The 13,511-nt window shown below is 42.2% G+C and overlaps 1 protein-coding gene across 1 annotated transcript; it reads right to left on the bottom strand.

Annotated features, from left to right (window-relative positions):
* Positions 1–946: 946 nt before the first annotated feature.
* On the bottom strand, positions 947–13,511 carry LOC143161090 (torsin-1A-interacting protein 1-like). Its single transcript, XM_076339677.1, has 6 exons — positions 13,094–13,511; positions 12,691–12,759; positions 8,745–8,864; positions 7,305–7,361; positions 4,650–4,709; positions 947–3,552 (listed from the first exon to the last, which is right to left on the bottom strand). Exons 1-6 carry the CDS (start codon positions 13,509–13,511, stop codon positions 2,750–2,752), a joined length of 1,527 nt encoding a protein of 508 aa, XP_076195792.1. The 3' UTR covers positions 947–2,749.

Here is a 13,511-nt window from a genome sequence, read left to right as displayed (position 1 = left end):
AATGAGATCTGCATTAAGTACCTGTGGATATTTAATGAGAGCCTTTTAAGGACAAAGCCACAGCTACAAAAAGGACCTACTTCTTCAACAGCAGGAATAGTCTTCTAATCCCAAGCCTTCCCCCTCCTCCAGAAGGGGCTACTGTGTACAGCATCTTGCTTTTGATTTATTTTTCCAGACTAAACAGCACACCATGTGTTTGGAAATACACCTCACTTTCCCTACAGTTAACAAAAAAAAGTGATTCTCCTTTGTCTGGCACAACACTAAGTAGAACATTCAAGTCTTTAGTTTCCAGGCACCCTCCTATTTTATCTTGAAGCAGGGGAAGATAGCTCTTTAATACCCCATAGTTTTAGAAACAGAAAGTAACTTGGATTACGTATGTTTTACTAGTGTAAGAGCATAGAATCTCCTGCTTCCATGTCATAACTTAAGTCTTTTTTGTGGTTGCCAATTCTGCTAAGTATATACTTTTTTTTCTAAGCTAGTTTTTAGTAAGACTGTCCCTCCAGTCAGTTCACAGTGTACTAGTTTGTAACAGCAGAGATAGAGGAACATGCAGCTAGGAGTGGAACAAGAATGAAGTCATCCCTTTTGTCAGCTGCTGACTCTTGTATCGGACTAATGAAACAAGTGAACCATATCTTATCATTAGTTCCACCTGAAATCAGAACTGAGGAATAGTACAAGAACACCAAGTAAAAGACAATTCAGAGCTATTACAATTTCCTGAATTGTGCCCCATCAGAGAAAAGCCCTGATATTGTCAAATACATGCATCTGCATCCCAGTATCTATCACCCCACTCAAGATTCTTAAAAGTTCTAAATTTTGCAAAGGTTGTATTTTAGGCATCTGTATTTGGTCAAAGGTAAAAGGAACAATCTTAAACGTAAAAAAAAGTCTGACCACTTAAAATTAAATGGGCAAATCTTAAAACAGCTTATAAAACAAACAAGTAGATTTATTTTTAATGATTACTAAAATAGTTTACATAATATACAAACAGATATGCTATCAGGACACACTCGGAAATATGTCACAGTTATTTTTTTAAAAATCATTCGTCCAGTGAAATGTCCAAAATGTAAATGCCATCTTTTCCTTCCTGAGCTATTCTTAAACATCCAGAACAGCAGCACTTCCATGTCTTTTTACTGTTTATATTTCTTCCCATTAAAATAAAAAGCATTATCCATTGCTGGCTCTCAGTGGTTAGAAAAAATCCACCTCTGGTTTAAGTGACCACAGCTCTGTGTCTCTCAAACTGTGTTCTTTTAAATGCTTAAGGTGATTCTGGTCCATTCCACCTAACACCCCAAACCTTTGCTTGCACAAAGAAGCCAGAAGCTCCTGCACCTCAAGAGGTTTTCCTGGTTAAGAAGGACTTTTTGCAACAGGACAGCTCAAGGGGCTTGTGAATAAAGGATGGGTCCAAGAGCCACTAATCTCTCAGCTGTTACAAGAAAACATCTTATTAATTTGAGAGCAGTCTTCGCACGTTCCTTCATACTCAATAAAACCAAATGCACACGGACCAATAGTTCAAGAGCATACACTAACAGCAATGACATGGAAGTGCTGCAATTCTTCTATTTTTTACGCAAAATACTTACAATAGAAACAAGTACATGTTTTTAGTGTGGTGTGGGATTCTCTGCATGAGGCACACTAAAAAAAATGTATTTTAAAAACATGCATTACAAATCTCTTCTTCACTAGAAGCTTATACAGCAAGCAGCAGGTTATATGCAGACACGTGAAGAAATGTTATTTTTCTAGGATACCAAGTACCACAAATAAATAAATTCTTTTGATGCAAAAATAATTATCTTATTAAAATGAGAAATTACCTATGTCTTCCTAAACTTTTGTTTGGAAAGGAGATGCCACAGATCTTTAGTACACACACACGGCTGACATTTTATCATTTCCCCCAAAATTTTAAGACTTGCAGAACTTTGACAAAGAGCAGAGAATTCCTGGAAGCAGCGAGGCAAAGAGATGCTGAGGCATTATTTAACTGACATCAGTACTACTAACATTAAGCAATCCTTTTGTACCTCAGCTTTTCTCACTCTCCGGAACTGTTTGGGGCAGGGTCATTTAAGGAAGAAATGCTTGCTGAAAGGTTCCCTACAAATCACAAATCTTTCAAGCAATTTTGCCATTTCTAGGAATTGCAAGAGACAGCTGACATCTATGTTGTGATCACATGGATCAAGAAAAAGCTTGTGCTTATACTCCCATCACTTTATCAGCATTTTCAGTTTATGTTTTTTCTTATGTTTATGTTTTTTCTTACATTAGAAGAAAAGTAAGCAATTCTGGCAGATGAAGGTGATGTTTTTGCATCCTACTACCTTGTCAAATGCGATACCAGCTTTATGCACCACCAGAAAAGGATCCTCATAGCAAAGCCAATAGTGCACCAAGACAGCGTCAGAAGCAGATGAGTGGTTCTGCACTAGTGGACACTTACTTCCAGCTCCAGGACACCAAGCCTGAATAAGTCACTGAACACAACTTACCAACAACCAGCAAGTTCCTTGCTTACATTCTGCAGCTGATTTAGAGAAGTCCCAGTTACTTTAGCAGAAACAACCCTGCCAGCTGGTGGAATTTCTCTGCCCAGAAAAGACTGTATGCTGCCTGAACTCAGCAGCCGCAGTAAGTTCTTCCCTGTTCAGCCATTGCAACATACATTTTCTGTCTTCCTCCTTTCCCGAGTCTTCTCCAATAACTTTTATGTGCATCCCTCCACGGGGAGGCCCTTTTCAGGCCAAATAGGCAACACAAGATGAGATATACGGCTCCATAGTCCACTCAACTTATCTGTGTCCATGCTATTATAAGAACTAGGAACATCTGAACTGGTAAACTTCGCCCAGAGGAAATCCCGGACTTTCTCCTCAACTTCTTGCAAGGTGAGGCTCTTTCTCAGCGACTGCTCATCCAGGAGAACTGTCAACAGAAGAGCCACATCCTTAAATGCTGCGTTTTCATGGTCACAGTACTTGTAAAAGATTAAGGTGGAGCCTGCAGGCAGTAACTCAAATCGATGCACCACTGCTACTTTCTTGCCTTCTCTGAACCCAGAGCTGAGCTCGTTATCTACCTCCAGCTTGACAATGTCACTATCCAATATGGCTTTGTCTGCCCCATTAATTTTGATTGTAGTAGCATTCTGGGAGAAGGCAAAAGCATCGGCAATCTCGTTACTTAGGCACCTGAGCGCTTTCTCAGCTTCTTGGCCAGCTGTGAACAGTAAGATGGCTGGCTCCAAATGCAGATGGGAAGCATTAAGGTGTTTCTCAAGGAACACGTGGGTTCTTTTCCACAGATTGGGGTCCTGACTTTGGTAAGTATTTTTTAGTTTCTTCATCTGGGCCCGAAATGCTTGCAGAATTTGAGTATCTCTACTTGACAAAGTTGCATCCATAAGACTTGGTATTCCACTCCACAGGACATAGAGCAATGGGACACCAATTAACAGAACCAGTAACAAAGTCCAGCTCTTGTGAAATCCACTCTGCGATTCACCATCACCTACAGAAAGGAGGACCAAACAGGAAGAAAGCAATGTTTTAAAAGGAATCAGAAGTCAACAAGTGAGAGAAAAATAAAAGGAAACAGTAGAATTCAATGAACTCATCCCACTCTTAAGCTACTGGTACAATAGTTGAAGAGCATAAAGAAGATGTCCTAGTTAGGAAAAAAAAAACCAAAACAACCAACAACTTTGAACTTCTTTAGTAACTTAGTGAAGTGACAGCGTTAAAAAAGGACATTTTTACACATTTCCAGCTTGACTAAGAAATTGCATTCTTCTGAAAAAGGAGCTCTTCTGAAAGTTTATCAATACTCCACTCTATTTAATCAAATCCAAACTAAAAGCTTAAAACAGTTCTGAAAAAGGTCAAGCTTTTTCCTACATTTAGGCTCAGCAGAAAAAGCCCTATACAAAACCTAGCATCACCAGAATGGTTTCTGTGTTATTTCTCCTCACTATACCTATAAGGATAAAAATAGTTTCTGCAGCAGTATTTGCATCTCAAACACTGGTGATCAACACTATCAGAAAACGTTTGTGGTCTTTGGATCGGATCAGTCAGCTTCACAAAGAGTACATGCAGCAAACAGTGCACAGGAAGCATATAGAATATCAGATATTTTGATTTGGTTTTGTATTTGAACAGTTAAATTAACACTTGTTTGACCTACTACAAGCATAAGGCTTGATTCTGTTCCCAGTAAAATTAGTGACAAAATATACCAACCTCCCTGGAAACAAGAACAAACTGTATACCTTATGCTACCTTTTTATATCATAACTTTAATCAGGACAGCAACACAACAGCTGTTAAATAAGAACACCACTAGGCCTGCCTCAGTTTTAATCTTGCAGCAAATCTTGTAAACCCTACAGATGGAAGGCCTTAAATGCAGGTGGAAATGTTACCTATTATACAAGACTCCTCCTTCCTTCCTTCGTGCTGAAAACACATGCCCTAGCAAGCAAGTCATCTGTTCTAGCAAGGACCCTCAGTTTAACACCAGCTACCAGGAAATCTAATACTTGGACAGGCATGAAAATGGTTAAATATAACACACGCACGAAGTAGAAGCGAAAGCAGAAGTCTTACTTTTGGCCAAAGGCTGTGACTGCTTCCCTATACTGGGCTGATCTCGAAATTCACTTCTGCCTGTTAAGAGATTAAGAAAGGAACATGAGAAAAATACTAAGACAACAATTATATAATCAATCTTCCAGTGGGGAATTTGGCAGGGAGTTGGAGTCACCAAACTGCAGCATTTTCATTGAAAAGCTGTTCTTAGTTATGCTTTTACATACAAACTTCTAGAAAGCTTACAAGAAGGTTAACAAAGCACCCTTGCATAACACCTTGTTGAAGCAAACGTAGTCCTTCTAAGCAGGAGCAAAGACGAAGCTGTAACCTCATCCCGGGTAGGGCTGCATCAAGTATGGGGCTTTCTGTTCTTTTCTGCATCATTCGCCCTCCTGTGCTCAAGCAAGGCTCGTCTTGAACAAGGAAAATGACACCTTCGCTGCTATTACTAGCCTGAGAAGTCCTATTCAACTGGCAACCAACTCTCCATCTACGCTCTTTGCCAAATGTCAGTTCTTAAGCCATCTTGAGAATCTTGCATAAAAAGCACAAGTCCCCAACCTACCACAAATCATCCCCGAAGATTTTTAACTTTTGAAAAGTTACGCAAATAAAACCAGAGGCATTTCAAGTACAAGATGACAAAACGACAGAGATTTAACAACCTGTTATTTTCTGCACAAGGATCCCATGTCCCAATTAAGTTTCCTGATTCTGCTCAGGAATTTGAGGGACAGAAAAAATGGAAGCTCAGTTAGCACACATATTAGAAAAACAACATTAATGCAAGCTATAAGTAGCAAAAGCAAAGCGTTATGTTAAAGGCATAGTCTCATATTCCCTCTCCATCTAGCTTGGGTCAGAGGCCTGCTTCACCAGCAGTCAGTTTCTTGGGATGAATTGTGCTTTTAAAGCAAAATGCAAGCTTTCAACTTCAAAATATACTTTTGGTCTATTTATTTAAATGGGCTCAGACAGCAAAGTACAAGAGACATTATCCATAAAAGAGTGTTATGAACAGCTTTCCCAAGAGACCAGTATGAATACATACAGTGCAATTATTGGTCAGCATATTTTCTGCATTTAGTCAGTTAATTAAAAAGACATGAGAATTTGTGGATCCTTGTGAACTACAGCAACTGGTTCAAAGCTGAAGGCTCTTTAATAACCATATCAGGATACTGTCAATGGCACTATTGAGAATAAATTGAACAAACACCCTGCAGTAGTTATTTCAAGAAGACTAAAATAAATTCTATAACCTTGTTTCTGTATGAATGTAATCACAGAAGGTGCTAAAAGCAGCTCTGGTTTAAGCCGGAGCTTAACTGGCTTAATGAGCTACTCTATTCTGTAATTTCAACCCCCCCTGCCCCGATAGGGCAACAGACATGGAGCTTGTAACTGGCTAAGCTTTTATGTAAGTCTTCTAACAGTTAACAGATCAAAATCACCTCAATTCTGTAATATTTTACAATGTAGCCCTGTTTGCAGAGACTAGGTTTCATATTTAGGAGACAGCTGTGATTCATACCCTAAAGGAAAAAATATTTCAATAAACAGTCTAAAACCAGATCCTATCCTACCTAAGAATCTTGCCTTATTTACAATACAATTTGCATGAAGGCCAAGCAAATTATTTGTCTTGCCTAATTCAAAAGGCGTAACTTCTGCAGACGCCTTAGAGCTTTCAGAGTTTCAAGTGATTTTCCAAAGTTCTTCACCGAAGACACAACTGGTCAATCCTGTGGCACCTATTACTTCTGGCACAGGAAAGAAAAAGGACCAGACTAGCGAGAACTCCCTGCATCAATTCATTTTTCAAAGGCGTTTCACAGATGTGCAGCTACCACAAGACAAGCTTCTCTCCCAGAAGGCACTGTGGTTTTCAAAAAAAAAAAAACAAACAAAACCCCAAACAACCCACCTAGGTTCTCCAGATTAAGTTCTGATCTACGAGACTTTGTTTATCTATACCTGTTCAGGATAGAAACAAGCACCAAGACATTAAGAACAGAAGGCTACTAAGAATTCAGAACATTTTTTTTCCCCTCTTGTTTCAAGTACTCTTCCAAGAGGAAAAAAAACCCAAACCAACAAATCCACAAAAACAACTAAAGATAAAAATCTGAAACACAGGGAACTGGTCATTAGATGAACAGACTGGAGTTTGCCAGGAAACAAAAATGCTGCTCCTTTCCAGGAGTATAAGACAACTAATTCAATCATAGCAGGCCACCATTATGCAGGGAAAGCCTAGAAGGGAAGGTGATGTGTACAAACTAATTAACATTCACTGCTACCAAAAGGTGAAGGTTTTGTTCCCTTCCTCAGCTCACCCCCACAATGCCACTAGTACATGCTCTGCACTTAACTGATTGTCCCATAGTCAACTCCATTTCCTAACCCAGCCAAAAAAGAAAAAAAAAAAAAAAAAAAGGTGGGTCATTTTCTGTGGTCAGCAAGTGGAATAACCTCATAGAAGGGCTCTGGCTCTGGAATGTGCTGCCTTCTCCAGCTTCCATTTGGATCTGCCTCCTGGGTCTCTTTCCACCTTCCCAGACAGAGTGTCCCAGGGCACAAGAAAAACCATAAGCAGAGGGAAGGAAAAGAATTCTGTACTTTTCACTTAATTACAGGGAAAGACTAGGTATCTATTTTTCAACTTACTCTGTAATGTAACTGAGCGGCGCTCTTGATTTTTCTCAAGGAAGTCAGCCTTTCTTTCTGAAACCAAAGCACCAATGAAAGAACTTGGTTATCACATCAGAGGTCAGAATAAGACAGACAAGCTGTACATGCTTTTAGCTCTTCCTATGAAATCTTCAAAGGTTTCATATACTCCTAGGGAAGGAGTATATGCTGTGCTGCCAAACCAAGCCTGTGCCATATGACAGCCTCTTAGATGGAGAAAGCTACTATTACCTAATACATTACTCCCTCTGTAGATGGAGAAAGCTACTATCACCTAATAGGAAGGGCTTAATTTGGCCCCTCACCCTGCTTTTCCCAATATGACACAAAATTACCCTGTTTTTTCTATAAAAAAGTAATGATGCGATAATGATAAAATGCAAAGGATGGGCAATTAGCAGCGTTATTTGATTGCTAATGGAGGGTACCAGATTCGTCACTTCTGAAACCAAAACTATTCAGCAGGAGGGAAAAACAAAAATAAAGAGTGTAAAGCTACCACCTTAACAACCCTGCTATCAGACCAGGGGGGACTCCAGCAAACACGGGCGTGTTCTTAGCTGCCTGAGCAAAATGCCTGCATGTGCTCCTGGGAAACAGCAGGCTGGCATAGATGTGTTCTTCTGCACATCTCAGCTACCTGGTTCACGTCTGTGTTTTGCCAGTTTGTGCTCACAATTGCTTTCAGTGCTCTCCCATAAACACTGTGTGATTAGGACTGTTACTGACCAAATGAACGCAAGCCACTACCTCACACTCTGACCAGTTACCAGCTCTCCTAAAAACCTCCCTTACATAGTATATCTATTTGGATGTATTCAAATCACCTGTAGTAACATAACTACCCTCTGCTGGGCTAACAAGTATCCCATATTTTCTTCCTCACTGTATCTCCCTATTGCTTCTGTAACACACATCGAGAAAAATCTCTTGAGCAATGAACAGAAAAAGTGCTCCCTCACTTTGAAATCACTTGGTATAGTCAGCTTCCCTCTGCTAAAGTCAAAAGTAACTCATCTTTCTAGAAAAAGAACAGTTTTGCTTTGCTTTGCCTGAGGCAATTAAAGATCCACTCTCGTAACAGTTTTTGAGGCAGGTATGATACTACTCATCTTTTTGTTTTGCTTTTCAAAAAACAGACAGCTATGTATTTATGAAAGTTTAAAACTGTGCTTTCTTGAACTTCAAGGTTTTACAGCCAAGCAGATGACTCTCATACTACAGTCAGTTTTAATTTGACTCACAGGCAGGAGTACACCCTGAAAATTTTTTTTTTTTTTTAAATTCTTCACCCATTCAGATTTCAACTCAACAACTCTCCCTTTTGTAATAGAACTGAAAGAATGTGATTTTAGCACATGTAAGCAATCGTTTGTTACATCATGGAAAAGGTACTGATAAAACTAGTGTTGTTACCTTTTAACGGCGTATAAATGTTTGGTTGATGCCCTGCTGGTTTATCGGGTTTGTTACTGTCATAAGCCTTTGCTTTTTCCTTTATTGGATTCTCTTGAGGAAAGGAAATTGAAGAACTGCCTGTCAGGAGGCAAAAAAGAAAATAAAAGAGGACTGGTATAGATGCAGTATCATTTGTGCTCATAACATCACAAAACTAAAGGACCAAGATACAGTTTCAGAACATACATGATCTACATCAGTGATTTTCAAGTTGTGATCTCCCAAGAGTTACTTTCTTAAAATGTAACCAAAAGCAACTAAGACTTGAAAAGCTTACTGTAAATTTGAGTTCACTACAAATATAGCTGTCTACACCACCACACACCTTTTTTTAATTTTTTTTTAGGAGTCTTTGGCTTAAAAACACTTGGGGAAAAGAAAAAAACAGACATCAAGACACCAAATGCTAACAGCCAAGAAATGCCTTACACTAGAGGGATTCAGTGTAAACTAGTAAATACACAAGCATGGGAGTAAAGAGAATTTTTCCCACAGCTTTGGGCACACAACTTACAAACAATAATTGTGCTGTCTTCCATAGTATTAGGCAGAGGGGAAAAGAGAGAGAAGCAAATATAGAATGTAAGTCCCCTTTTTATGTAGTCCAAGCCATCCTTTAGTTGGGTCTCTTTCTCCCTCTCTCTCATATTAACTATAAAGGCAATCTAGGGCACCTATGCTCCTAACTTAACCCCCTCAGGTAGCTGGGAAGAATCTAAACCAACACCTCTAGGTTGTTTGCCAAATTACACAGCCATTCAGATGCTGAAACCCAACTTAGTTAATGTTACTAACTAGAAAGAATAAAGCCCTGAAAGATGACAGGAGTCACAGAGCAAAGGTCAGGGCTGGAAAGCCAGTCAAAAGCAGAACAGCAGGAGAAGAGTTTTGAAAGGATAAAGTGCAACCACATGGTTGCCCAGATTCAAGGAGGGTATGGAAAGAAAGCTGTAGTACAGCTGTGGAACAGAGACCATGACACAGCAATCAAGCTGAAGGGCACAAGCAGAGGAAACAGCAAAGGGAAAAATACAATTGGTAGAACTTTTCCTCTGTAACATTTACACCAGGCCCTTTTATTCTTTTAACAGTACTGGGTTCTCCCAGGGTTTAATGTGTTTCTATAGCTCTTTTACCATATGCACGAGGACAACACACAGCTTGCCACCTAGTGTTTATTAATTTTACTTCAAGAAAAGAAAACATAGCCTTTTTCTAATACATTCTGGTAGCTTTAGAATGTCTGTGTATGTGAAGCATACAAAGGAGAAAAAAAAAAACCCAAACAACCCAAAACACAAACAACGGAGAAAGCTAAGTTTTAAACTAAGATATTAAGTCACAAGTACAACAGTAAAGTATTTGCGCACAGTGAGTAGGATACTATTATTTTCAAAACAATCTTAAAAGCCTGTTAAATGATTGATTTCCCACCAAGCTAAGAATGAAGATACTCACCAAAGTACTTGATCCTCAGGAATGCCAAACAACATAGTCATATTTCACTATGTACTGAGGTTTTGCAAGGAAAAATCTTACTAGCAGCCGTGGCTAGTAATCACAAGACCAGAAAGATCTATGAATCTAAAGAGATGGACTGCTACTCATGCAGTCTATACTTTTTAATTCTTCTCCCCCTCTTTGCATCAATCACTACTCTGTCTCTCAAAGTGTTCTTAAAAGTTGTTGTAAAAAGGAAAGATGTAAACATATACAACTTAATTTCTCACATGAAGACAGCTTGTGAATCAGCACCTTCTGTAACAGTGGGTTATCGCCAACAGACAGGAAGAGACAAGCACACACGTGCAAGCAGACAACACACATAGTACCCCCTAAAGAAAAAAGCAAACTCCCCCTTTATGAAGTTTAACTTTCCTAAATATATATAAAAATATAAATTCCAGTCCAGACATGCCTGTTCTTTCCTTACAAGGCCTTAAGCCTCCTAGCCAAAGGATCATTCCTGCCTCCCAGGCAGCTAGTGAGGATTTTCCAATCCACCTTAAATCTGCTAGCTGGTCACCTTCTGCACGGTCACCTGCCAAGAGAGTGATTTTCTTACTATCCCCATTTCATACGCCGGTTTAATCAAAGGGATTAGAAATCTGCGAGTTCATAAACTACAGGTTTATAAACCAAAATACAAAGCCACTATTTTAACATAGTGGAACTTGTTCTTTTAAGTCTGGTACATATCTATGCCTGTGGGTTCACTCTTTCCCAACACAGAGATAAGCCTGCGACACATTTGCTGCAGTGTTCCACAGCAACTACAGACAGCACAAACTCGAGTGCCAAAACCACCTAGTGCCTGCCTTTAACTCGTACAGTTGTACACTCTACTTGCATATTTTAAGACAACTTCAACAGAGATTGCTTTAGCTTGTTGATCTAGAAGATGCCTGATTCGAGGCAGGGTTTGTAGGCTCTCAAAGCTTTTTAGCTCTAGAAGCAAGTTTCCTAATCTATATTTAAAACCTCTAAGCAGAAGCCAGAAACCAGTTTCTCAAGTTGTGGTTTTGCTTCCATTCTGCTCTCAGGGAAGCATGACAATTATGCCCTTATAAAAATCCACCCTGCTTGTCCCGCTGCCTCACAGACCTGCGTTCCCCCTGGTCTGCCCTAAACTCTGCAGAAAAAAACCCAATACTGTATAACTACAGGTGGGAGGACTGTGAGGGGGAAAATTACTCCTTCGCTCCTATATAAAGCATTAGGGTCTCTTTAACATCGTACTTTTATGCCTGTTGTGACTGTAATCAAATACCACTGTTAAGAGCTCGGGGAGGTGGGGGGAAAGACATCTCTCCCTCCAACCTCATTTTTAGAGACGTCTACATTAACAAAAAACCACTCAGCTGTACCTCCTAAAGAAACCCAGCCACATTTAAAATACTAAGCATGTCAGTATCCTGTTAGCCATCTTTGGGAGTAACAGCTTCCCACAGCTTTTTTCACAGATAAACCTTTGTACTTTCGCAAAGAAATACTCGTAGCCTCTCTCTTCCTCCCTCAAGGTAGGATTTTTCCACGCCTCCTGGAAATTCTGCTTCTGAAGCATAATATTGGCAGCCATTTTTAAGGACAATGCCACATAATTAGGCCCACGCACTGCAGCTGTAACAAGAGCTTGGTGACAGCCCTGTCGCAAGAATACAGATGGGAATGGAGAATAGTCTCAGGCTAGCCCAACTCATCCATGTGAGAATTGCCACATACTAATAATGTATACAGTCCAACTCAAAACAGACCAACAGACTAAAGGAGAAGGAAACAGACAATTTGCTTGCAGTTTTCTGATGGAATGACAGGCTAAAGCCACGTGACTGTATTACACAAAGTTAGCATCTCTCCTAAGTTTTGAGAAGAACACAGTGTTCATCAACTAAAGAAACAAGAAGGTGCCACACAGAGCTAATGCAACAGCGTCCAAGAGCAAGTACCAATGTATGCTTGGTGCTTCAGAGAAAGGACGGGCAAGCCCCAACTATGCACCTCCTCATAACCAATGCTGCTCACTGTACGGAGCAGTCTTACGGCAATCTGTTTTTGCAGCTCAAGATAGCTTATTTAAATTCAGCCTTTAAAAATCAAGCAGTGTCAGTAAAATCAGTTATTCCCCATTTTAATGCTGTGACAAAATACTATTCCAAGTGAGGCACTAGGTAAAACAGCCACCTAAGGGCTTCAGCGTGCTCTACATGCACCCATCCTTTTGGAAGGCAGAGAAGCTCTTATGTATGGAATAAAAACCGCAGGGGGATTCCCCCACCTGTATGCCAGAACCACGGTAAAACCTGCAAAGGAGCTAAAACCCAGTAAACTCCATTTCCTCCGGTCTTGTGCATTTCAGCACCTTTGCAAGTGGTGCGCACAGTAACCTCTCAGAGTTAAAACCTACCTGCCGATCTACATGCTTTTATAGGGGGCCGAGTCAAGGAGCCTGGATTCCCAAAGTGACGCTCGTCTCCTGAAACGAGAAACAGGGGAAGGGCGCGGCAAGGCCGGGCAGCTCAGTTCAAGCCCACCGGACCCCGGCCTGACAGCCTTCCAGGAGCGCCGAACACCCCTTCCAGACTCACTGGGACACCCCAGTATTTCCAGCGGGGCTGTCCGGCAGGGCACCCCGTCTCAACACCCCCCCGGGCTGCCCCTGCCTCCCTGCCCCGCAGGCAGGGCGGCCGCGGGGAAGGAGAAGGCGATACCGCCCGCCCGCCCGCCCCGCTTCGCGCCGCCCCACCGCACCCTCAACCGCGGGATCCACCGCGGGGCGCCGCGCGCGCCCGCCCGCCCGCGCCGCTCACCCTCCAGCGCCCCTTCAGGGCCAGGGCCGGGGCCGGGGCCGGGCTCGGCCGCGGCCTCCGCCTCGGCCTCCTCCGCCCGCGCCGCCGCCAACCGGGTGCTCTTCCGCCTGCGCTTCAGCTCGGTGACGTCCGGCGGAGGCTGCCCGTCGCTCCCCCCCACCATCCTGCCCGCTGCCGCCCCGCGGCGCCGCCGCCGCCGCCGCCCTCTGCCCCGGCCGCCCGCCGCCGTCTCTCCGCGCCGCGCGGGACTGAAGCTGCCGCCTTCCCGCGGCGGGGGCGGCTCCGCGAACCTCACTTCCCGCCGGCCCCGCCGCGGGGCGGTCTCAGCGCCCGACGCTTCCGCCGCGTCACCTCCCGCCGCCGCCTGCGCGCGGAGGGGGCGCCGCGGCGTCACGTGGTACAGCGGCCGGCCCGCCAT

Source organism: Aptenodytes patagonicus, chromosome 5 (assembly GCF_965638725.1).
Source record: "Aptenodytes patagonicus chromosome 5, bAptPat1.pri.cur, whole genome shotgun sequence".
Lineage (NCBI taxonomy): Eukaryota > Metazoa > Chordata > Aves > Sphenisciformes > Spheniscidae > Aptenodytes > Aptenodytes patagonicus.
This window is presented reverse-complemented; position numbering and strand designations above follow the sequence as displayed.